The sequence below is a fragment of the Oratosquilla oratoria genome, chromosome 23 (genome assembly GCF_046742065.1).
Source record: "Oratosquilla oratoria isolate Oo_2021 chromosome 23, ASM4674206v1, whole genome shotgun sequence".
NCBI lineage: Eukaryota > Metazoa > Arthropoda > Malacostraca > Stomatopoda > Squillidae > Oratosquilla > Oratosquilla oratoria.
The window spans coordinates 1242549-1269835 of record NC_134799.1 but is presented as its reverse complement, the minus strand read 5'-3'; the positions used below and the strand labels follow the sequence as shown (position 1 = coordinate 1269835).

The 27287-nt window shown below is 38.0% G+C and overlaps 1 protein-coding gene across 19 annotated transcripts in view; it reads left to right on the top strand.

Moving 5' to 3' along the window:
• The window catches only part of put (activin A receptor type 2 punt), a 163707-nt gene that overhangs the window by 24456 nt on the left and 111964 nt on the right, over positions 1 to 27287 (top strand). For 18 of the 19 annotated variants that reach the window (XR_012967522.1, XR_012967521.1, XR_012967523.1 and 15 more), the window contains exons 2-3: positions 11697 to 11789; positions 21895 to 22064. Coding sequence is in view for 10 of the 19 variants with exons in the window: in XM_076206416.1 (XP_076062531.1) it covers positions 11702 to 11789; positions 21895 to 22064 (258 nt within the window). In the remaining 9 variants the exon portion in view is untranslated. Of the gene's footprint in view, positions 1 to 9023; positions 9136 to 11696; positions 11790 to 21894; positions 22065 to 27287 lie in introns of all 19 variants that reach the window. The other variant, XR_012967520.1, reaches the window with a different exon arrangement.

Sequence of the window (27287 nt, the reverse complement as noted above, 5' to 3'; positions counted from 1 at the left end):
ACAACCAGACCAAAGCAAAAATGTTAAACATAGAATAGGAAGACCCATTTATAACAAAACAAACTTTGAGAAACTTAAAACATTCTTTCGCAATGCAAACTGGGAAAATTTCCAAAACGAAGATACAGGGATAGAAGAAAAATGGAACATACTATAAGAAATTTATAATGAAGGAGTGGACAAATTCGTACCATAACAAAATATGGAAAAGGCATACATAAAGAACTGGTACAACAAAAGCTGTAGTGAAGCAAAGGAAAAAAGGGACAAAGCTTGGAAAAAATGGAAAAGAGATAAGAAACAAAGCAAATGGCAAACATACATCAAACTAAGAAACGAATATGTAAAAATACGCAGAGATGAAAAGAGAAATTACGAAAAAAAGATAATAGACAAATGTAAAGAAGAACCCAAACTATTTTACAAATATGTAAATGGAAAACTGAAAAACAAACAAGAAATAGAAAAACTGCGCCAAGATATAAAAGAATTTACAGAAGAACTGGAAATGGCTGAAATAATGAACAACCACTTCAGATCAGTATTCACAATAGAAAACTCGCCTAACAGTGAAGTTAGAGAGAATTATCCCCAGCAATGAAAGAAATAAACGTAACACAAAAAGAAATCAGTGATCAAATTAAAACCCTGGATGTCAGAAAATCACATGGCCCAGATGGAATAGCAAACTGGATACTGAAAGAATGCATGGAAGAATTAACTGACAAAATATATGATATAATTAAATCATCAATTAAAGAAGGAAAAGTACCATTGGACTGGAAAAAAGCAAACATTGTACCAATTTATAAGGGAGGTGATAAGGAAGATCCATCTAACTACAGACCGGTCTCACTAACAAGCACAATAGCAAAAATTTGTGAAAGAGTGATCAAAAACAGATGGGTTAAGTACCTGGAAGAAAAATCTATACTGAACCCAAATCAATTTGGATTTAGACAAGGGAGATCCTGTACAACAAATCTGATTTGCTTTTACTCAAGATTAGTAGACATAATAGAAGAAAGAGATGGATGGGCAGACTGTGCTTTTCTGGACCTGCAAAAGGCATTCGATAAGGTACCTCATAGGAAACTAATAAATAAGATAGAGTCAAAAGGTGGCATCAGAGGAAAATTATTGGAATGGATGAAAGACTTTGATTGGGAGGAAAATGAGAGTTGTAATTAGAGAAAAATTCTCCAACTGGGAAGAAGTAAAAAGCGGGGTCCCGCAAGGATCAGTACTGGCACCGATCATGTTCACTGTATACGTTAATGACATGAATGAAGGCGTGGAGTGCTATATAATTTTTTTTTGCAGATGATGCAAAATTACTTAAGGTAAAAACGGAAGAGGACTGCAACTCATTGCAACAAGATCTGGACACAATATGGAATTGGACTCAAAAATGGGAAGTAAAATTCAATATTAAGAAATGCAGCATAATGGAATTTGGAAAGAGTAAAAATAGAATATCAAAAGATTACAGAATTGGGGAAGAAAAAATAAATAAAACTATGAAAAAGATCTTGGAGTGATGATTGGAAAGGACATGAAACCAGATAAGCATATAAACAAGATGTTCGGAGAAACCTACAACTTATTGAGAGCAATCAAAGTGGCATTTACCTATATGGACGAAGAAATGATAAGGAAAATACTACACTAATAAGACCAAAACTCGAGTACGCAGCATCACTTTGGACACCCAGTACCAAAAAGAATATTAAGAAACTAGAAAGATTACAAAGAGCGACAACAAAATAGCACCGACACTCGCCGAACTAACATATGAGCAAAGACTATCCAAATTGAACCTACCAACTCTGGAACAAAGAAGAGAAAGAGGAGATTTGCTAACTATCTACAGAATAATGAAAGGAATGGAAGTTTTAGACAGGAACAACCTATTAATGTGGGACAACGGTAAAACAAGAGGACACGGAAAAAAATTGAAAAAGGATAGATATAGAAAAAACTTGAAAAGGAACAGTTTCCCACACAGAGCGATAAATACATGGAACAAATTAGACAACAAAACAGTATGTGCTAACACTATACAAGATTTTAAGATAAAACTTGATGCGGAGAGATACAAAGACGGGTCACCACGAGCATAGCTCCCCTCCCGTATATTACAACTAGGTAAATACATGTTGTCGAAAGGTGAGGCTGCTAGCAGTGATGCGCCTGCAGCTAAGACACTTATGGAAGAGTTTGATAAATTAATTAAAGATGAAGGATATTTACATACAACCATGTCTAGCAGATGCCTATTATGAATTTACCAATAAGAATACTCTATAACCCCTTCACTCCGGGGCACATCGCATGTCTGGCAGACGTGCAATGTTGTGTCATAATACTCGCATTATAAAAAATATAGTCACTGCTCAATCGCTTGTTCTTTCACCCGTGAATTTTGATGACCATAGAAAATATGCTGAAGCCAGTTTACAGAGTATGGAGGTCATGCAGGTACGACTACAATAAATATAATCAAGACGACGAATTCGGCATCATCGCGTACCCACTTGCTCCTCATGCCGCCTATGTAGGCGTCACCGTATGGAAGGGGATAATAATTTTTTTTTTTTTAACCTATATCATATTAACAACTAAGCAACTGAAAACAATGCTGTATACAACTGTAGAAGAGAAGCCAAATGCAGAGTATGGGATCTAATGTATTTAACATTTTGCCCCCCCCCCCAAAAAAAAAAAAAAAAATCTATTCTAAGCTCTGTAATTCTACATTTTATTCAATATTACCCTGAAAAAGGTCCAGTAATTGCTTAAACAACTGTGAGTATATGAAATGTATAAACTTTCTGGTGCTTTTAGTATTTTCCTCCGGATGTTGGATTCGTAAGGAAAAAGTAGATACAGAAAATTAACCCCTTCCATACGGTGCTGCCTAGGTAGGCGGCATGGGGAGCAAGTGGATACGTGAGGCTGCCATATCGGCGTCTTGATTATATTTATTGTAGTTGTCCCTGCATAACTGACATACTCTCTAAACTGGCTTCATCACATTTTCTATGGTTATCAAAATTCACGGGTGAAAGAGAGAACGATCGATATAAGCGGTGACTATTTTTTATGATGCAAGTATTATGACGCAACATCATACGTCTGGCAGCTAATGCTGCCCGCGAGATTTTGGCCCGGAGTGAAATGGTTAAGAGATATGCTCTCCTAAGATTGTTGATACCTCAAGTGCTTTAGCATTTAATAGAAAGACATACATACATATATAAATGACATGGATGAAGGTGTGGAATGTTATAAACTTCTTTGCAGATGATCCAAAACTATTGAAGAGAGAAAGTACAGAAGAAGATTGCAAATTTTTTCAAGAAGAGCTGGACAAGGTCTGGAAATGGAGTAAAAAGAATGAAGCGAATTTCAACATTAAGAAATGTAGTATAATGGAATTTGGAAAAAGCAAAAATAGAATATCGGGTCAATATAAAATTGGTTCAAAGGAAGTTATAAAAGTAAACTCAGAAAGGAACCCAGGAGTAATTATCTCAAACAACATGACACCAGACAAACATGTTAACAAAATAGTTGGAGAAACTTATAACTTAATAGGGTCAATGAAAGTGGTCTTTGACTACATGGATGAGGAAATAGTAAAGAAGATACTAATTACACTGATAAGACCAAAATTGGAATATGCAGCGTCTCTATGGATACCTAAGGGGAAAAAAAAAATCAAAGAACAATGACGGAGATCGCACCAACCCTTTGCAAGTTGACATACGAACAAAGATTGGACAAACTAAACTCATCAACTCTGGAACAAAGAGAAAGAGGTGATTTGATAACCATCTACAGAATTATGAAAGGGATGAAAGTTCTTGATAGGGATGACCTACAAAAATGGGACAGAAGAAATACAAGAGGACATGAGAAGAAACTTGAGAAAGACAGTAACAGAAGAGCTCTGAAAAAAAATGGCTTTCCACACAGAGTAATAGATACATGGAACAAACTGAAAGAGGAAACAGTTAGTGTTAAAACTATACATGATTTTAAGAAAGAACTGGATGCGGAAAGATAAAATTGTGGGTTACTACAATTATAGCTCTCCTCCCGCAAAATACAACTAGGTAAACAGATACATACATATATTAGGTATATTATGTACATGTGTGTTCATAAATACATATATTAGGTATATTATATGCATGTGTGTGTGTTCATACATATATTAGGTATATTATGTACATGTATGTATGTGTGGCATGTGTGCAAATAAACTACAAAGGAAATAATGAACTATGATGGAGCACTTTCCTCTTAGGACATCTTCAGAGTATTCAGAAGATGTCCTATGTAATATGTATATAAAGTGTAGAATCTTGGTTTTCAAATGTCACTCAAGTTGAACAAATCAGTTGTTGGTCAAAAGTTTTGATTTTATATATATATATATATATATATATATATATATATATATATATAATGTCCTAGGATGAGAAGGAAGGATGGGGTGAAAGGGGCATTACAAAGGAGAGGAATATCTGTGGAGGAAGGACGGGAGAGGACAGAAGATAGGGGTGAATGGGGAGGGGTTGTGTATAGATGATGCTGTGATGCATGAGGGGGAGTGGGTGGGGGATGGGGGGTGAGGAAGTATGTATGAGAACAAATTTGATGCAGCCCGAAGTGATTTCTCCTCATCTTCTCCTTTTCTGCATGTGGGGACGGAGAGAAGGGGTTGCCAAATTTATGAAGCGGCCTTGCTGTGGATGTGCTGTGTCTTGCGACACTGCTTTTGACCCAGGGCAATGGACAGGATGCAGGGATGACCCGTCATCCAGGAGGTGCCAAGATAGGAGGGTGGAGGGGAGTGGAACCTATAGGGAATGGGTGGGAGTGGTTTCTTTTTCTTTTTGGCTACCCCCTGTGTAGGGGGAAAAAGCCTTTGGTATATGGTATGGTATATTTTTTTTCCTCTGGTAGTCTACCAAAATATTGGTTCTTGACCAACATATATATATATATATATATATATATATATATATATATATATATATATATATATACAGAAGAACTGGGAAACAATGGACATTGAAGCAATAAACTTTGGTAACTACTGACAAATTGTGTATGTCCAATGAAAAAGTTAAAGTTGCAAGCCATGGCAAAAGAAGTAATCAGCAAGTTTTAGAGAATAGCACAAGAAGAAAGGTTAAAAACTATTTAGATTAGGAAAGATGCTAACGAAAAGGAATGAGCAAAGACATGAAAACTCTTACTGGAAGCCAAAGTCAAAAATGATAGGATCAAAGAAGAAAAATAGTTTTGCAGAGTTGTCAATCAGGTGAGGAAATGGTTTCTAAGGAAACAAGAAGGCAGTATTGCAAAGTAAGCACTACAAGGAAACTTAAAATAGAATATGCTGTTGTTGATGGTTTACTATCAGGTAGTTAGAGGTACTTGACTACTTAAGGATAAATGTGCCTGATATATTGTGTCTAGTAGAGATTAAACTACCCAAAAAAAATTATATACAGTTGGGGAACAATGGATACACCTGGAGAATAGACAGAAAAGATAAAAAGGGTGGTGGAATGTTTGTGGTGAGGAGTGACATAAAGATGGAAGAAGCAAATATAAGTGAAGGCAGAGCTGAAGCAAATCACCTAAAGATCAGTACTAAAGGACAATAAAAGAAACTTCATGGTGGCATCTGTTCCCCCCAAGATAAGAGCTTGGGATGAAATTGGATATCAAGAAATGTTAAAGGATACAACTCTTTTCCTAAAGAAAAATATTGAACAAAGTAGTAACATAGTCCTTATTGGAGATTTTAATTGTGGTGACATCAACTGGGAGGAATGGGAAGCAAGTGGCAAAGCAGTTTCCTGGGGAAATACACCGTTGAGTATTGCAATGGAGAACACAATGACCCAGTGGGTAAAGGAAGTAACCTGGTTAAGAGGAGATGACACTTCCACAAGATAAGATCCATAACTAATGTTCATATTTTTCATGTAAGTGCCAGAAATTAATCATGATTGAGTGACATTCCTTTCAATGAAATCTTTAGATTTGGCTAATGCTTATGCTTTGGAACTGACCCACTCATTGTGGTGGTCATGAGTGGATTTGTGATGAAGTAGACCACAACTTCACTGTGCCGTCTTGATGCACTTGTGTCGAGGAGTTCTGGTATCCAATTCTTTTCCAGATTGACTGATATAAAACTCATCACAATTTTTACAAGGTACCTTATATACAACACCCGAATTGCTAGAAGTATTTTTTATGAGGGTTTATTAACTGTATTATCATACTTGAAAGCTACCTGTACATTAAGTTTCTTAAGTATGGGAACTACATTAAGAAAATTGTATGGTAATACAAAAGTCCTTGGTTTGCTCTGATTTTCTGGCTTGTTTGTTTTGCCTTGGGAAAAAACACTTCTTAGCTGTATGATGGCATTGGTTAAGGATGTTGGATGGGTATTTAAAATTCTTAGTGATGTTCTGGATCATATTCAATTCTAAAAATTCATGGTCTGAAATCAGAGCTGTGGAGTCAGAGTTGGAAGCAATTACGGTCACTGGAGTTGGAGTCGGGAACAATTACAGTGTCACTGGAGTCGGAGTCAGAGTCAGTAAAAATATACCAACTCTGACTCCAGTTAAATTTACACTTTATAATGCCTTCGTTTAGTCTGCAGAATTATGCAGTGCACACTCCTTATAAGTAGATTATATAATTTTTTTTATATAATGTAATAAATCTCATCGTCTTATCTTCATGGTCATTCCACTAAACCTCCAAAACGTCCTTGTGCAATGCTGGCTTTCAAATTTATACATAAAGCGATAAACATCCAAATTATTACTTGAATAAATTAGATAAACACCTCCATTTTACACCTGTTGACACACAGTCACGGGAGCTGTAATATTCCTGTCAAGTTCCATATGCGTTGTTTCCATCACTCCATCAGTTTGGTGGTTTCTCCCACTGCTGTGTTGCCAAACAGTAGGATAATTATGATTTCAACTGTACTCTATCACAATAATACTATCTCTTCTCTCCTTTCTCTTTCTTTGTCACCTCTATACCTTTTAACATTGAATTATTGAAATAAGGATATTTAAAGTTGAAAAAAAAGTTTCACGTTTCAAAGATGTTCAGCTGTATCTTGTATTGTACTCGTATCGATAAGATCGGGTCCAGAACCAGATTAATGTCCATCGCAGTAATCGTATAGCAGTACCAGTATGTATTTAAATCAAGAGGTACATTATAGAATCTTTATTTTACTGAATTTTCTTCAATATCCTTTCAAAAAATCTCTACTTCATTAATAAAGTATTAATGAAGAGGTCAAACATAGGAAAGCCACACTATAACATATATCTTTATTCTTTGATATAAACCAGTTACAATGATTTAAGTCTACTCATGATTGGAGTGTATGTGTGTTGTATAGGCTTTATAAAATATGTAGGCCATAATCAGTTGATTACATGAAGAGGAGTTGGAGTCGGTAGTGCCAAAAATAGAGGAGGAGGAGCTGGAGTCGGTGGTGCCAAAAATAGAGGAGTCGGAGTCGGAGGTTTTGTGTTCTGACTCCACAGCCCTGTCTGAAATCCTGTACGCTCTGAGGTACATAGATGTGAAAACAGACTTACATTTATATGATGACATGAAAAGTAATGAACATAAGATATTAGTTGGTTTTCTATATACCTTAGTTTTAATAACATTATCCCCAGCAATTTCTACATCCAAGAAGGGGAGTTCAGTGTTTCCATTTCATGAGTGAACTTAATGGATGGAGCTAATAAATTCAGTTTAATTAGAAAATCTTCAATGGAGAGGGATTTTGTCCAAAAAACACAAGATGTCATTAACCACTTCCATACGGTGACGCCTATGTAGGCGGCATGAGGAGCAAGTGGGTACTCGATGATGCCAAAGTCGCCATCTTGATTATATTTATTGTAGTCATACCTACGTAATTTCAATTCTCTCTAAACTGGCTTCATCAATTTTCTATGGTTATCAAAATACACGGGAATGAACGATTGAGCACTGACTTTATTTTTTATAATGCGATTATTATGACTCAACATCGGGATTGGGGGGGTTAGGGAATAGCTATGTGTGAATTATATTTTGACACTGCCTTAATGGAATTCTCCCAGTCTTCTCTCTTTTTTTTTTTATAAGGGAACAGAGAGGGGGAGGGTGTCACTGATTAAATGAAGTGGCCCTGCTATGGATGTGCTGTCGTGCTTCATTGCTTCCAACCTAGGGCAGTGGGAGGGATCCAGGGATGACCCATCATCCATTAGAGCTAAGATGAGAGGGGGGAAAGGGTGGTGGATGGGAGGGGAATAAGATAGAATGGGTACTTGACTTTTGATTTGGCTACCTCCTCTATAAGGGGGAAAATTCCCTTGGTATACAGATAGAATGTATATACATATGAAGACAGAGGGGAAATAGAAACACAAAAGAAATGTTGAATTTTTATTACTGATGTTTTGACTCTGGTCTTTTTCAAGATAATTATATTTAGAGGATAGATAGTTTTATATGTTGGGTGGGTCGTTTGTTCCTCACTCTTTTTCATCTCCCAGTTGTTAATTACTAATGTTGCTACTGGGAGAGACCATGTGATTTGTTTTTATTCATTTTTGGAGCTTCTAGGATTTTTCTCGTGTCTTGTTGAGTCCTTGGTATAGTGTTTATATGTTTCTCCAATCTGGTTGGTGTCTTGTTTTATCTATGTGTATTACAAGTGAGTTGCTAGTTCTGTGTGATGTGACATAATATATTGTGCTGTTGCTGTTTTGTGATCCTTTGCGTTTGCCATGGTGCAATTGATCATGCGGTGTGTGGGATTTTGTACACAATGCTGTTTCCTTTTTTGTTTTTATTAGTCTTGTTTTACTTGTTACTGATTTGCATATTCTTCAGTGTTTGTAATTATTTTAATGTTTCTTTGCTTTATGTATTTTCTTATTTCTTTGAGGTAGAATCCTAGAAGCTGCAAAAATTAACATAAATCCAATAACAAATGAGGCAGATTCATCACATGGTCTCTCCCAGCAGCAACATTAGTGATCAATGATTGGAGGAGGCAAAAAAGTAGGAACAAACAATCGGCTTAACATATATACAACTATGTACCTATCTTCTAAATGTAGTTACCTTGAAAAGATGAGAGAATTGAAACGGTAATAAAACTCAGTGCTTCTCTCAGGTTTCCATTTTCCCTCTGTCCTCAAATTGTCATAATGAATAATCATCATATGTATATGTGCATATATATATATATATAATATATATATATATATATATATATATATATTGAATAAAATATATAATGACAAAAGAGACTGAAGATGGAGGAAGTAGACAAGGATTAATGGGAGAAATGTTAACCATTAAAATTCTCCCATTAATTCTCATCTGCTTCCTCCACCCTCTATATCATGTGTATATATATATATATATATATTTATTTATTTATTTATTTAATTATTTTGTACATATACACGTGTGTACCAATAGCTACAAAATTTCTTATTTTTGTAATAATTGTTGCAAATTACATATATTTTAGAAACTTGCAAACTTTCACTACGAATATTGGAAATTCTGTTAGATCTTTTTATGATTTAAGGCAATGGTGCCTGTGATTGTATGTGTGCTATGCATATTAAACAAACTGTGTACTTGTTTGTGAGCACCCACATCTCTCACTACAAATTAGTTGGCTGATAGCAAGTTTCATGATTTTGTCATGTAGGGATGTTTCTTTTGGATGAACCATTTGTGTTTCAATATTGTCAGCTGATTTCAGCCAATCAGGTTTGCACTTGGCAAATTTAATTCACATATCTAGTAATGCATAAGAATGGCTACTTGCATTTGTGAAGAACTTTCTCCTATTTACTTGTGCCCATGAATTTGTTATTGTATTGATTTTGTTGATTAAAGGTAATTTGAAGCCTAGAAATGACGGCATTATATGGTGCAGTACTTACAGAAGTTTAGGTTAGGGAGCATGGAATGGAGGAAACTTCCAAAATGGAATGATATTGTTGTGTGTGTTTGAATTTACAAGTTTGGGGTAGACTATATGACAACATGGCGTCCCTCTGCTCGGCTGTGGTAGTGATAGCTTGTGAGTGCTTGTTCCTGACTTGGCCATTATTTCTCTTAGGTTTTTTCTTGTCTTTTTTGTTTTTGTAGCCTTACTATGGGCAAGGTGAAACAGTTAACATCAAAAAGTATTTCCCAGATTATTACTCCAAAGGAGGTGGGGGAAGCAAACCAAGAGAATTGCCCATCAACTTAAAGTTCGTGGCTGTGTTGTGAAAGGCTATGTTGCAAGTTGGCAGGAGGGTACAGGTGATTTAAGAAGCAGTCTGATAGCTCTCATAAAAACATGACAAAAGCAGGGAAAACCTAAAGGAAATAACGGGGAAGTCAGGCATAAGAATTTGTACAATGTGTCACTACTGCAACCAAACAAACACTGAGCATTGGTTAGTTTGCTGGCAGTGAGAAGCGGAAGAATGCCATGATGTCATGCACAAACTCATGGCAAAATTCACACACACCCAACATCATACATACAGACCATATACACCATGAAACGGAAGTCCTCAAAACTTGCTGCAACCTCCACAAACACATCCCACCCACTACATTATATGGTAGAACACCCAAACATGCCAAAAAACATCAAAACAACACCCAAATACCTATATCACCCACAAATATTCGCTTTTCTTCCTCCACAACCACCAGACATTTGACTCCAAAAGCATATCCATAATCGTATCACTCGGTGTTCCAGCATCAGATTGAAAAGCAACACATTGCTGCATGCCTGACCCCCAGATATCCATCCCTTTGAATCCCTTCTCTCCTGAGAGGACAGAGTCCATCTGGCTAGACAGTGTGGCCACCATCCACCCCTTCTAAGTTACCAAAGGTGGTTGGATGACTGTATCACAGGTAACTGTCCAGGGAATTTCACTACACAACACATTATGGAAGACTGCACACAGAAACCAAAATCCTCCCCATAGAACGCCACAAGAAAATGACAAGAATGTAGTTCTATGCCAGAACTCAGAACACCATACACATTTCACGCTACATTTCATAAGCACCACCAACAGAATCCAACAAAAAAATTACCAGCAGTATACTAAAACATCTCCAACAACCTACCACTTATAACACACAAAGCATCCACACAAAAACACACATACACTCGGATCACTTTATAAGCCCTTCAAAACAGATCACCAAACTTGATACTCCAGCAACTCCCAGACATAAATCCTACAGAAAAAAAAACCTCCCACACTTGATAAGAGCAACAGTACACGCCTGCATTCAGGACACAATCCAGCATTAAGACACTACTAACACAGAATAGGTCTGGCTGTATTCAAACTGCCCAAGATGGAACCACCACACAGAGGACACAGAACATATATTTACCCACAGTAACAAGCTAGAGACAACAACAACAATATATCTTCCCAGAGTGACTTGTGGCTCTGCCTAGAGGTTGATGCTGGTTTCCCATAGGCTGCAGGTCTTCTGCAAGAGACCAAGAGTAATAGATTGATTGATTGATCTTATTTGATTATGATTACAGCTAGATAATTGTCTTTTCTTTTCAGCGGAGATGATTGGGCTGCAAGGAACCACTCGCTTGTCCCGCATCATGCTGTGGCTTCTTATGACAGCTTCTCTAACAGCAACACTGATTGCAGGTAAACACCGTTTCTCATTAATGTACTGCAAGTGGTCTACTTTGCGTAAGTGAACACACGTACCCATGTTCTTTGTAGCATATATATATATATATATATATATATAGTTAGGAAGGCTTATGGGAGTGTTAAATTGAGAAGTATTGTAGATATATGGGATTTGCTGTTAAGGGTAATAAAGTGTATTTATAAAGCCTGTGTTAGAATTGGAAATGGAGAGAGTGAGTGGTTTGAGGTAAACATGGGGGTGTGTCAGGGCTGTCATGTCACCATAGCTGTTCAAAGTGTACATAGATAGGGTGGTAGGGGAGGTAGGGTCAGGGGCAATGGGAAGGGGATTGGAGATGGTTAGAGATAATGGTGAGAAGTGGGAGGTGAACCAGTTGTTGTTTGTGGACAACTTGGCACTTGTGGCAGAGTTAGAGGAGGGATTAAGGCAGTTAGTGATGGACATTGGGATGTTATGCAATAGAATGTTGAAGGTAAATTGTGGGTAAAAATAAGGTGATGAGATGTACAAGGAGAGAGGATGACAGAGTTGGAAATAAGTCTTAAGGGGGAGAGGCTGGAGGAAGTGGATATTTTTAAATATTTGGGGTCACATGTGGCAGGAAATGGAGGAGTGGGATGGGGGGTGTCAGGGCTGTGTCATGTCGCTATAGTGGTTCAAAGTGTACATGGATGGGGTGGAAAGGGGGCTAAGTTTGGGGATAATGGGTAGGGGATTGGAGATGGTTGGAGATAATGGAGAGAAGCAGGAGATCAGCCAGTTGTTGTTTGTGGACAGTGCAGCACTTAGGGCAGGGTTAGAGGAGGGATTAAGGGAGTTAGTGACAGAGCTTGGGAAGTTATGTGATAGAAAGTTGAAGGTAAATGTGGTAAAAATAAGGTGAGATGTACAAAGAAAGAGGATAGTGGCAAGTTGGAAACAAGTCTTATGGGAAGAGAGGCTGGAGGAAGTGAATAGTTTTGAATATTTGGGGTCACATGTGCCAGGAAATGGAGGGATGGGGTGGAGGTAAATTGTAGATTGAGAAAGGCAAGTAAATGTCTTGGGGGATTGAAAAGTGTCATGAGTAGTAGGCAAAGGGAAAATTATATGACTGACAATAGTATTGGGTGGAGACTTGGAATTTAAGAGAGGCAGAAAGGAGATGTTTATGTGTGTTTGAGATTAAATGTCTGAGAAGTATGGTAGAGCTTACAAGGTTGTAGAGTGAGGAACAAGGATGTGAGAAGGAGGGCAGGAGTGGATTGGGAACTGGCAGAGAGGGCTGATGAGAGATTATTGGGATGGTTTGGGCACATGGAAAAAATGAGTGGGGAAATAATAGCAAAAAATGTGTGGAAAGCAGACATGGGTGGAGTGAACCTGAGAAGTAGATGGAGGATGAAATGGATGGATGTGGTGAAAGGGGCTTTGAGTATTCAGTCTTCTTTTCACATCTGTTGAGCAAGGATGGGAGAAGGCAAGGGATAGGGGTAAGTTGAGAATGGTTGTGTATGGATTATATTTTGATTAAGCCCAAGGAGATTTTTATCCCATCTTTTTTCTTTTCTTTGTTGAGCAAGAAAGGGAGAGGGTGGGGGATTGGGGAGGTGGGGGAGTGGTTTTGTGTGGCTAATTTGACAATGAAGGTATTTCTCTATGTCTTCTCTAATTTTTGCATGAAGGGATGAAGAATGGGGGTCACCATGTAAGTGAAGTGGCCTTGCTCTGGATGTGCTTTCTTGCTACATTGCTTCTGACCCAGGTAGTCTGTAGGAGTCAAGGATGATCTTTCAGCCACAAGGAGCTAAGATGATAAGGAAACAAGGGTGGTGGATGGGAGTAGAATGGGTGGAAGTGGATGCATGCCTTTGACTTGGCTACCTCCCTTATAAGAGGAAAGAAACCCTTGGTATATAGATAGAATATATGTTTGTATATATATATTTCTCAATGTACCAATAGGTTTCTTCCTTACAAGGGAGGTAGCCAGCCAAGGCATGCATCCACCCTCACCCATGCCACTCTTATCCACAGCCCATTTCCCTTTCGTCTTAGCTCCTTGTGGATGGTCATCTCTGTCCCTTGTCCACTGTCCAGGTCAGGTAATGCAGCTTGACACAGCAAAACCATAGCAGGGTTAACCACTTCATTTACATGGTGGCTCCTCCTTGTCTCTGTACACACAAATAGAGAAGTCAAAGAGGAATTCCTTTAGGCTGCCATTCTCAACCCATCTCCACTCACACCTAACTCTTGCCTTCTTCCTCATCAGCTCAACAGATATTCCCCTTTTACTCAATGCCCCCATCACCCCATCCATCCACCTCTGCTTTCCACACATTATTTGCTAGTCATTCCTCGTTCGCGCTTTCCATGTGTCCAAACCATCCCAGTCTTATCTGCTAGCTCCTTTTCCACCTCCATCTCTCCTCACCTCTTCATTTCTTACTCTATCCATCCTTGTAACACCCACCATACTTCTCAGACACTTCATCTCAAACACTATTAGATTTTTTCTCACTGCCTCCCTTAGATTACAAGTCTGCCCCATACAGTGTTGGAGGCATAATCATCCTTTTATTCAGTCTTCTCTTTGCATCCATCTCCAGTTACCTATTTCTCCTAACAGTTTTCATGACCCGAAGATTACTTGCTTCCCTCATTCTATAGTTTACCTCTGCCCCCACTCTGCTCACTGCAACATGCTACCCCAAATATTTAAAACTTTTCACTTCCTCTAACCCATCTCCTTTAAAATTTACCTCCAGTTTACTGTCACCCTCTCCTATTGTGTATCTCATCACCTTGCTTTTACACACTATTCTTTGAACCTCCTATCACATACCTTCCAAAACTCCATCACCAACTGGCTCACCTCCCACTTCCTCCCAGTCTCTAACCATCTCCAATCCTCTGTCCAACACCCTCATATCTACCTCCTGTACCACCACTTCCATGTACATATTGAACAACCATGTTGACAGAACACAACCCTGGCTCAGTCCTACCTCACCTCAAACCACCCACTTTCGCTATTATCAACTCCAACACAAGGTCTGCTGCCTACGTAAAACTCGTGATTGCTCTTACAGCTTTCCCTCAGTTCCATATATCTGCTGTACTTCTCACAATGCCATCTTGTCTACCCTGTCATAATCCTTCTTTGAATTTGTAAAGGCCCTCAAAAATCCTTACCTTTTTTAAAACTTTTCTCACATATCCACCATTCCACAAATTTGGTCCACACACCCTCCACCTTTCCTAAATCCACACTATTCTTCACCAGTTACTCCCCCTCTCCTAATCTCATTTATAACCTTGCCATATACCATTCCAAATACACTAAAAAATTGATTCTGTGATTTCCCAGCAAGTTGTAAAAGGCAACAAAGTGGGATTGAGTGATAGGACTAGGGATCCTGTTCCCTGTATGTCCTATGAGAAGTCGAGACATAAGAGGGGCCGGGAGGGGAACTTCATCCAGAACTCAAAGATTTAAGTCATTGTACTTGGTTGTGATACAGATATAAAGGAAGAGATAGGCAGTATGTTTGTGTGAAGATGGATATGTTAGAAGTGAAACTAGGTTGAAAGGGAGGGGTGATTCTAAGTTTGGGAGTATGGTGGGGAGAGTGTTGAAAGTGATGAGGGGGTGAGGGATAGGGCAAGTGATGAGAAAGGAAAATCCATGGAGTTGAGGGAAACATCTTCAAGGTTAATGAGGGTGTAGGTCAAACTGGGTTGGGTGATGTGGGTTTTTGTAAATGATTATGGACTTGGTTGTGAGAAAAGTGAAGAGGAAAGATTTCTGTTATTTTTTTATTTATATGTTTTTTGATAGATGTAAATGAGTGTTTAGTGAGTTTTGGGAGGATTGTCAATGTAGCGTTATTAGGGGATCTCATTGCTAGGGTAGGGAAATGAGCCAATAAATAGAATAGTAGGTGGGTTTGGAGTGCCTGGTAAGAATCTTAATGGAGAGATGATGCTGGATATGTGTAGAAAGTTGAAAATAGCGAACACAGTATTCAAGAAGGGAGTCGTGAATAAGTATACATGGGAAAGGGTGGTGGATGGAAGTGTGGTTGATAGGGCATTTAGGGACTGTAGTAGTATGAATAGTGATATGAAAAGTAGTGATTGTTCATATTTTGAAGGAAGAGAGTGTTTAAGGAATTATTTTTGGGCCTTTATAAATTTAGAGAAGGCATATGGCAACATGGACAAGAAGGCATTGTGGGATGTATTGCGGATATGTGATTGTAAGAAAGCTATTAAAGACAATCACAAGTTTTTACATGAGTATTAGAGCTGATGGTAGGATTGAGAATGGTGAAACTGAGGGATTTGAGATGAAGGTGGGCTGCATTATGATAGAATGATTCATCATTTAGATCCTGGTTTGCTATCCAATCTTCAAGCAATGTGACCAAATACCCCGATATGTTTTGAACTGTGTGCAAAAAGGCCGGTCTAAGCAGCACATTCACCAAAGGGTGCAATGATTGATCAGTGTTCAGCCAGTCACACCATGTCTTAACCTTATTTTTTAAGACTTTTTATGAAATATTGGATGATGAAATTATTATTACTGATTTGTAATAGAATATATAACCTTACATTAACTTTTATGTTGTAAACTGACCTGAGTCAGATATACATTTTGTTCAGCTAGTCACACCAATCTTAACCTTATTTGTGAAGACTTTTTATGGAAAATTAAATGATGAAATGGGGACTCCAATTTTTTTCTGGGGGGGGCTCAACAATTTTTTATATAGCGAGTCCTTGGGACTCAAGAATGTGAAAAACCACTGAAAACACTGAGTATGATGGCAGTATTGCTGCAGCTTTGTCTGTGTTACAGTATGTGCATGTAATTGTTTGTTTGTGTAAGAAGAGATTCGCATTTCTTAGGTGTATGGTGTGGGTATATCGTGCATGTGTAGATTAAAGAGTGTGGGGGATAGAACTGAATCCTCTGGTACGTCATTCTTAAAGTTTCTGGTGTTTGATGACAGTCATTATATGACACATAAGCATTTCTACCTGCCGTATAATTCGCCAGCTGTCTTTTGGTATTATTGTGCATATCTTTATCATATATTTTTTTGCAAGATTGTGATGGGGATGGCATTGAAAGCTCTACTGATGTCCAGTGTTATGAGAAGTGTTCTGTGTGGGAGCTTGTCTAAATTGATGCCATCAAAAAAACTGTGTGAGGTTTATCAGAAGAGTGTTTGTGGAGTGATGTGGTCTAAAACTGTGTTGTGATTCAACAAGGTGTGACGAGTTGTAATATTAGGTGATTGATTTTGGAGGGGATGCAGAGAAGTGTGATTGGGTGGGGTGATACTGGAAATGATGGGTCTTTGTTGGGCTTGGGAATAGTGATGATTTTCCCATGCTTCCAGGTGTTGGGTATGGTGTTGTGTGAATAGCTGTAGTTTGCAATGTTGGTGAGTGCATGTATTTCATGTGGTCCAGTGTGTTTTAGGTGGATGTTACTTTATATGTTTTGTGTAGCTGTCTGAGAAGGGTGTGTAGTCTGAGTCTGTGGGGAAGTCTTATGTCAAATGATGCATTGGTCGTCAGGGTGAGCGGTGAGATGGCTTGTCCGTGCAAAATGATTTATGTGTTTGCTTGTCTTTTTGAGGGTAAGTTGACTTGTGGTTATTGCTGCATGAGAGCATGTTACTGTTGGATAGTGTAATGCTGTTGAGTCTCTTGTATAATTTTCTGGTGTTTGTTTTGTGATTGTGTTGACAAATGTTTGCCAATTTAGTGTTTTTTGTTCATTTATACTGTTATTAATCTCGGTGTTTAGTGCCTCTATTTGGTCTGCTATGTTCTGAGGGATAGGTGTGGGGGTATTGTGTTTAAGTATATAATATTTTCTGATGAGGCCTTGGATATTTGATGTGAAATTGGGGTTGTGTGATTTTCTGTTGCCTCTGGGGATGTATTTCTTGTAAGCATTTTTTAATGATTGTATTGAAAGTGTCTACAGTAGTATCTATGTCTATGATTGGTGTACTGTTTTGTGTCAAATTGTTGCTCTGTCTCCTCAGTGAAAGCTTCCCAGTTTGCTCTCTCATAATTGGTGTATGTGCATCTGTGGCCAACTGGGGTACATATGTTTTAGTGGTGATAATTGGAAAGTGGTCAGATCTAAGGGCTCTAATACTTTCCATAAAGTTGTTGTAGTAATGCAGGGGGAACAGAAGGTGATGTCAAGAGAGGAGGGAGTGTAGAGGCCTTAATGGGGGATATATGTGTGATTATGTTGTTCATGATTGTCAGTGAGTCAAGTAGTGTTTGTAAATCATATCCTCTGTGTCAGGGTTGTTGACATACCAGGCCAATGACTTGGCGTTGAAGTCACCACCCAGGATAAGGTTAGGGATGGTGGCAATTTGGTTAAGGTTAGGCCTAAAGGTGTTTGGAACTGTGGGAGATGATTGGGGTGGGGGGATGTACATGTTAACTTTTGTTATTGTGGGTTTGTTACCTCTTCAGATTTGGATTAATTGGGTTTCAGTGGTGATGTCTGTCGTAAGGAGGAGGGTTTTGGCAGTGGCACTTATGTCCATAGAGTAGATGGACTGGTAGTTCAGGGTGATGTGTCCATTGCCATTACTGTCAGTCTGAAATTATGAAATGTGTGTGTGTGTGTGTGTGTGTGTGTGTTTTTTTAAGTGTCGCAGTATTTCTTCTGTGATGCCAATATGTATGTTTTGTTGTTTGAGGAAGTGTACGAGTTTATATTTTTTTGCGTTGATGCCATCAATGTTATGTTGCAAGATGTTGATGTGTGTTCTGTATGTGTTGTAGGTTGTTGTTTAGGGTTGGAGTACTGGTGGTGAATGATTAGGGTCTGGGTCAGAAGGAGGAGGAAGAGTGGGGAAGGGGATGGCAAGGGTCAGGGTGTGGGTAGGGGTATAGGCTGGGAGTGGGATGGTGGGAGTGAAGTTATGAGTAGGTAAATAGAACAGGTCCAGGTGTTTGTGCACTGTTTTATGTCGGCAAATATTGTGCAAGTGAGGTGGGCCCAGTTTTTGCATGAGTTGCAGTGAACTGAGCCCTTTATCTGTCAGCTTGAGTTGATGGGTTTGGAGCATGTTGGATATGTGTATTTTGTGGTGAACCCAGGTTTGCTCTATATCTTCGGCTAGTAGTAGGCAAAGAAGGATGACGGCCGGAGAATCATCCCTCAGTGCAGGAAAGATGTGAAGGTGCATTGTCACAAAAAGGGTTGTGGTACTTGCCTGGGTAACTGAAGCTGGTCCCAGGGATTGGTGCCACCTGCATGAGAGCCAGTGGCAGGGGTATGTTGTGGTTGGTTGGTCCCTAACTCTTGAGGTTGGGGGTGGTCCTATGATGAAGATGCTGCCACACCAGGATCTGTGTTCTTTTGGTAGTGCTTGTGAGGTGTGATGTGAAGGGTATATGCTGTTCAGGGTCCTGGTGTAGAATTGTGCTTCTGTCATTTTCATATGATGTTTTATTGGAAGAATTTTAGTTTCCAAGTACAGATGTCTCGTAGGGGTGGTGTTGGTGCATTCTGTTATTACTCTCAGTGCTCCCTTCTGTAGTGTAAAAGGTATTTATGTTTGATTTGCTGATTGTTGGAAACCATGCCATGGAAGCATATTCCAAGCTAGTTCTTGTGAGCTGATTATAGAGGGTCATTAGAATTTTTTGTTTTGTTTCCCAAAGTCTGTGCTAGTAATGATTTTCAATAGGTTTGTTAGAGGGGAGGGAAGTGTAAGGTGAGCCAGTTGTTTGATGGTGGAACTTCCCTTCCGGCAGGATCAGAGGAAAGGCTAAGGCAGTTAGTGCCAGAGTTTGGGAATGTATGTGATAGGAGGAACTTTGAAAGTTAATGTGGATGAAAGAAAGGTGATGAAATGAACAAGGAGAGAGGGCAGTAAAGTAAAGGTAAGTCTTAGAGGAGAGATGTTAGAGGAAGTGGATAGTTTTAAGTATTAAGGGTCACATGTAGCAGGAAACAGAGGAGTTGTGGTAGATGTAAACTGTAGAGTGAGGAAAGCAAGTAAATGTCTGGTAGGAAGGAAAAGTGTTATGAAAAATAAGATATCTGGGAATGTATGCAAAGAGGAAATTATATGAAGGGGTGATTGTGCCTATGACACTATATGGGCCAGAAACTTGGAGTATAAGAGAGGGAGAAATAAGAAGTTTAAATGTGTTTGAGATGAAGTGTCTAAGAAGTATTGCTGGGGGTTATAAGGATGGATAGAGTGAAATATAGGAAAAGAGGAGGATGGTGTGGTCAGAAAAGGAACTGAAAATAGGGTAAATTAAAGATTATTGGGATGGTTTGGAAAGATAAGGAAAAATATAAGGAAAGATAAGGAAAAAGAACAGGATGTGGATGGGGTGAAAGGGGCTTTGAGTTAGCAGGGGAATGTCTATTGAGCATGAAGGGAGAATCTAGGGGATAGGTGTGAGTAGAGAATGGTTGTTTGTGGGTGATAATTTGATGCAGCCCATAGGGTTTCCTCTTGTCTTCTCAATTTTTTGTACGAGGGGACAAGGAGGTAGGGTTGCAGTGTAAATGAAGTGGCTGGCCCTGCTGTGGATGTGTTGTGTTTTGCTGCATTGCTTCTGATCTGGAAAGTGGGCAGGATACAGGGGTTGCCCTTCATTAAGAAGCTAAGATGAGAGGGAAACAAATGGGTGATTAATGGAAGTGAAGTGGTTAGATGCTTTGGCTGGCTACCTCCCTTATAAGGGGAAGAGGCCTTTGGTGTTGTATACTGTGCTAGCGGAGGCGGAAGGTGCGGGTTGCCACATGCCACCACAAAATTCACTTGACCCCCTGTGTTTCATTCTGTTCCTTGAGGATTGGGGAAAAAAGTGACATTGGCAACTCACATGAAAGCCTTCTCTCAGCTAATCTTGCCTAGATGGCACCAGTGGTGATGTGTCTATGGGTGGATGTATGTCTTTGATCACTCCATTTAGGAGTGTGTTTGACTGTCAGATTCCTCATTTTTCTGATCTTTTCACACTATGGGGCTGAGAAAGCTTGTCAAAGAAATTCAGCCTAGAACTTTAGGGGTCTTGTCCAGTGGTAGAACTTGGCCAATTAAGCTGACTGTTGGTTGTTTCTTTGATTCATGAATGGGGGTAAGTGGTGTTACTGATGACTTCTTGCGGGGAGCTGCTATTCTGTTGTCTCACCACGAGTTCAGGTTGTCAAGGTATGTTTGTGTTTTGGCAGCTCTTTTGCATTTGTGTTAGGCTATTATTGTTAGGTCATCTGCAAAGGTGATAGCTTTGATGTTATGACTTGAATTTGGTGTGGGGAGGTCACTTGTGAATAAATTAAATAGTGCAGGTAATACTTTTGTTCTTTGGGGGTACTCCATTGTACAAATGTGAGGTTCTCAATAGGTAATTGATCTGGGGTACTTGACTCTGCCAGTGAAGATGTATGTCAGCCATATTGTGTCATTGAGATGTCAGTCACTATGATCTATTGTGGCAGGTGTCTAGGGAGTGTGATGACTGGAATGAATCCAGGAAATTAGTTAACATGATGACATAGGTTGGGAAAATTTTACAGATATATTCTGATAATGGAAGGTGATAGTTCAGTATATATTTAAATCCATTTGATGATGGAAATTTTTTTATATCACGGAGGTGTAACTTTAACAGATGAAGGATTACCTTAGCCGAGTAAAACTGCCAGGTAGCAACTAGAATAACATTTTAAAATGGTTTTGGCAATGAAAAAGTTTTAATTGAATGTTTTTAAACCTTTGTTAGGGGTTTTCCATGTCTGAAATATGATAGCAATAATCATACAAAATATTTTAGATTATCTATAGTAATGAAATAAAGATTTACCATTGGATTTTTTGTATATATATTTTTTAATGTTTACATTAAAAAAAAATGTAAACATTAAAAAAAGGGGTGTGGAGTGTATTCTGAGATGGAATGGGTGGGAATGATTTTATGCCTTTTCCTTTTTGGTTATCTCCCTTGTAAGGGGGAAAAAGGCTTGGTATATTTATGTAATGTTTACATGCTTATACAGTAGACATGTTGTAATTATGAACCTTTGTTTTTCTGCAGAGGGAGTCAGTGGACCAACAAGACCGCCTTTGGAATGTGATCGTTACAATCAGTCCATGTGCAACACCAGTGGTGAAGCATGTTCTGGTTCACAAAAATGTGTGCCAGATTCCAGCCCTGAGAAGAGGAATCACTGTTTTGTGCTGTGGAAGAAGGGCAAGGATGGAACAGTAAGGGACCCCTCACTAACACACACATGCACTCAAACTCTATATATATACAGTCGAACCTCGAAAGCCCGGACTAATTGGGGGGAAGGGTGGTCCGGTCATGCCAAAAGTCCGGTCATCGAAAATATCGCCCTAATACCCGTAGATTTTCGTAGCGGTATATGTATAGGTAATGTATGATATGGCATAGAAACACACAAGAATAATACTCTAACACTGTAATAATAACAATACTGTAATAATAATACTATAATACAGACGCTCTACTTATGCTCATTTGTTTTACGTTTTTTCGATTTTACGTTTTTTCGATTTTACGGTTTTTCGATTTTACGTTTGAACCGATTGTAATTTTTTTTTTTTTTTTTAGTGAATTTTTGAGTTTAGCGCGCTCTCCGTAGTATGAGACTTTCAAACGATACTTACACATGACACTGTGTCCATTGTTTACATGGCACAAACAGCAGACTGAACGTGCCTTGCCTCCCCCTCCTCCTCCTCCTCCATCTCACTTTATGTTGCTTGAATTTATTTGAAATTAATGTTATTATTTTACAATGTTATGTATATAATTAATGATTTAGGGGTGTTTTATAAGATACGGTAATAGAATTTATGGATGTATAGTACAGTATGAACGGTCATACATTACTGGAACGTACAGTAACAACTTACGTTCATTTTCACGTTACGTTCGGCCGTTCGGAACGTAACTAAAACGTAAGTTGAGGAGCGTCTGTACTAATAATTCTGTAATAATAACTGTAATACAGGCATGTAAATGTACTGTATATACAGTGTACTGTACTGTATTTTTTATTACATACACTGTAAATATCGGAAGGTATGCATGCGGCACAGTGGTGGCGGGCAGGGTTGCCGCGTTTTCTACACTGCCGTGTAGAATGGGAGTGTTGCCATACCGGGGCATACATTTTTCTCGGGCGTGTGCAGACTTTCATAGCAAGATATAAAGTACTTGTCAAACTTTGACAAAATGTTGGTTCTAGTTTTTTTATTCTTGAATGTATATAAGGCCCCCATGCCCTAACATATTCAGTAAGATATAATTTTTTTTCTTTCTATATTATCATCGCTAAAAGAAAGCTGAAAATTTAGCGTAGAATTTTTTTTCTACACGGTAAAAACATATCTTTCGGGGTATATTTTATAAGTAACACAATTACCAATAAAAGTCATATTTTGATGTACCATTTATTATTTGATAACTAGTTCTATGATTTTTAAACAAAAGTTTGAGTTTTTGAATGTTTTTAACAGCCTGCTGATATGTAGAAAAAAATTTCCTCATGTCCTTGTGCAGTTGCCACATGCCGCTATTTTACTACTTTTTGGTACAAAATTCTACGAACCGGCAGCCCTGGTGGCGGCTTGACTGGTCTGGGTTTGAGTACACGTGTACAGCCGTCGCTGTCACCTACCGGACAAATAGGGAACTTTGCTTGAAAAGTCTGCCCTTTGTTCATTTCGACCGGTCATACGAGGGTCCGGGGATTCGGGGTCCGGGCTTTCGAGGTTTGACTGTATATATACATATACAGACACTCCTCTACTTACGTTCATTCGTTTTACATTTTTTTGGTTTTACGTTTGAACTGACGGTAAAAAAAAAATTGTAAAAAAAAAAAAAAAAATTCGAGTGAATTTTTTAGTTTACTGTGCTCTCTGTAGTTCAAACGATACTTGCGCACGACGCTGCGTCCATTGTTTACATTGCGCAGACGACAAACTGAAAATGCCTTGCCTCCACCATCTCAATTTATGTTGCTTGAATTTAATCTATTTGAAATTAATGTTATTATTTTACAATGTTATGTGTTTAATTAATGATTTAGGGGTGTTTTATAAGATACGGTAATAGAATTTACCGATGTAGAGTACAGTAACAACTTACGTTCATTTTCAACTTACGTTCGGCCGTTCGGAACGTAACTAAAACGTAAGTTGAGGAGCATCTGTACACAAGAATGAATGAGGAAAAAGAAAAAGTAAGCAGTTTACTAGAATTAGTTCAGGAAGATGAACCTGAAATCATGAAACAAATTGAAGAGGTGTATAGACTCGGGAAGTATAGTACAGATAAGTCCAGACCAATTAAGATTAAATTCAGGTCACAAACGACGGCAGAGAATATCTTAGCAAAAACAGGGAAACTAGCAACAAGTGAACAATATAAAAAGGTATGGATAAAAAGAGAAATGAATAAAGAGGAAAGAGAGGAGGAAAAAAAAGACATGAAGCTAAGGAAAAAAACAAGAACGGAACAGAGGAAAAGAGAAATTCTATTGGAGAGTAGTGAATATGAAAATAAGGAAATCCGACATACTAGAGAAAAACAAAAGGGAAACAGAGAATACAATGGAAGTGGCAGAAAACTAAAAGTGTCTTACACAAATATAGATGAATTAATAACAGGACTGAATGAGCTGAATGATTATCTGAAGGAAAAAGAACCGGACATAATGGGAATTGTAGAAACGAAATTAAAAGGTCCACTACCACCCAACAGTGTAGGACATGATGCATATAATTATTGGATTAGAAACAGAGAGACAAAACAAGGGGGTGGAGTTCTGTTCCTGACTAAGAAGGATATAAACGTGAGGGGTGTCACATATGGAAAGAATACAGTAGAGATGATTATGATCGAAGTGGAAGACAGAGATAAGAAGAGCAGAAAGTTTGTGATAAATTATGTGCCTCCAAAAACAGCGTCGTGGGAAGAGAGTGAACATAAGAGTATGTTAGAAGACACAAAGATAACATTAGATAAGATAATGGAAGATGGAGGAAGAATAGTTATGGTGGGCAACTTTAATTGCAAAGAAGTCTGCTGGGAAGAGATGACAGTAAAGAGTGGAGACGGCTCATGGGGAAATGTTCTACTCGAGATGATTATTGACCATACAATGACACAGTGGATACAGGAGAACACTAGGTATAGAAATGAAGAACCATCGAGACTAGACCTAATAATCACATCTGAACCTAGAATAGTGGAAAAGATTGAATATAAAACACCAATAAGTTAAAGTGACCACATATTCATTGAACTGGAACTAAATGAGGAAAAATACATGAAAAGAAATGAACAATATAGAAAAGGAAGAATGATATATGAAAAAACAAACTTTGATAAAATAAGAGAATTCTTTCAAAAAGAAAACTGGGAAGAAATATACAAAGAAGAAACATCAGTGGAAGAGAAATGGAATATTTTGACCAAATTGAAGAAATACAAAAGGCCTGAAAAATGGAAAATATATACTTGTTATAGAAATGAATATGTACAAGTGTGAAGAGAGGAAAAAGATGTCATAGAAAAATGTAAAGATCAACCAAAATTATTTTACAGATTTGTAAACAAACTGAAAACAAACAAGATTTGGAGAAATTAAGACAAGGAGTTGAATACACAGAGGAAATAGAAATGGCGGAAATTATGAACAAGCATTTTAAATCTGTGTTTACAAGGGAGAACATACAACCTGAAGAGATTGAATGGAAAGAGAAAGTCCCGCTATGAAAGAAATAGAAGTAACAAAGAATGAAATAATGAAACACTTGAGTAATCTTGATGTCAGAAAATCGCATGGACCAGATGAAATAGCAAACTGGATTTTGAAAGAATGCAGGAATGAACTGGCAGACAAAATAAATAGCATAATATACAGTTCCTTGAAAGAAGGAAAAGTTCCAGAAGATTGGAAAAAAGCAAATATAGTACCTATATATAAAGGAGGAAATAAAGAAGACCCTATCAACTATAGGCCAGTCTTTCTAACAAGTACAATAGCAAAAATTTGTGAAAGAATTGTCAAAAGTAGATGGGTAAAATATTTAGAAAAAAAACGTGCTAAATCCAAGGCAATTTGGATTCAGACAAGGACGATCATATGTCACCAATTTAATATGTTTCTATTCAAGGCTAATAGATATAATACAAGAAAGAGATGGATGGACTGATTGTGCATTTCTAGACCTAAAAAAAGCTTTTGACAAAGTACCACATAAGAAGTTGCTTAAGAAATTAGAAACTGAAGGAGGAATACAGGGCAAACTACTTAAATGGATGGAAGACTTTTTGCAAGAAAGAAAAATGAGAGTAGTGATGAGACAAACACTCAAAATGGGATGAAGTAATAAGCGGTGTTCCCCAAGGAACAGTTTTGGCCCCAATAATGTTTGCTATATATATTAATGATATGGATGAAGAAATTGAAAGTTACATGAGCTTCTTTGCAGATGACACAAAACTGTTAAAAAAAGTGAACACAGAAGATTGCGAGTCACTACAGAGTGATCTCAATAAAGTATGGGAATGGAGTAGGTGGGAGATGGAGTTCAATACCAAAAAGTGTAGTATAATGGAATTTGGAAAAAGCAAAAACAGAATAACAGGAGCATAAAAATTGGGAGAAAGTATAAAAAAAGTAGAAAATGAGAAGGACCTGGGATTCATTATTATGAATAATATGTCACCTGAGAAACATATAAACAAGATTTTTGGAGAAACTTATAATTTAATAAGAACAATCAAAGTGGCATTTACATACCTGGATGAAGAAATGGTAAAGAAAATATTAATCATTTTGATAAGACCAAGATTGGAATATGCAGCAACGATGTGGTCACCAAGTACAAAAAGATGCATAAAAAACTTGAAAAAATACAAAGAGCAATTACAAAACTGGCACCAACACTCTCAAAACTATCATATGAAGAGAGACTAGCAAAACTTGAGCTACAGACACTAGAGCAAAGAGGAGAGAGAGGAGATTTGATAACTTTACAGAATCATGAAAGGCATAGAAATTATTGATAGAGAGGATCTAATAAAATGGGATGAAAGAAATACAAGAGGACACGGAAAGAAAATCAAGAAAGACAGCTATAGAAGAGATCTGAAAAAGAATAGCTTTCCTCACAGAGTAAAAGACATTTGGAACAAGTTAGGTGAGAAAGTAGTGTGTGCAAAAACAATACATGAATTTAAAAATAGTTTAGATAAAATGAGATATGAAGACGGGACCCCACGAGCATAGCTCCCCTTCCCGTAAAATACAACTAGGTAAATACACACACACACACACATATATATATATATATATGTGTGTATATATATATTTTGCATTACCTAATACAGTCAAACCTCGGTTATCGAACGCTTCTGTTCTCGACCAAATCGGTTTTCGGCCAAAA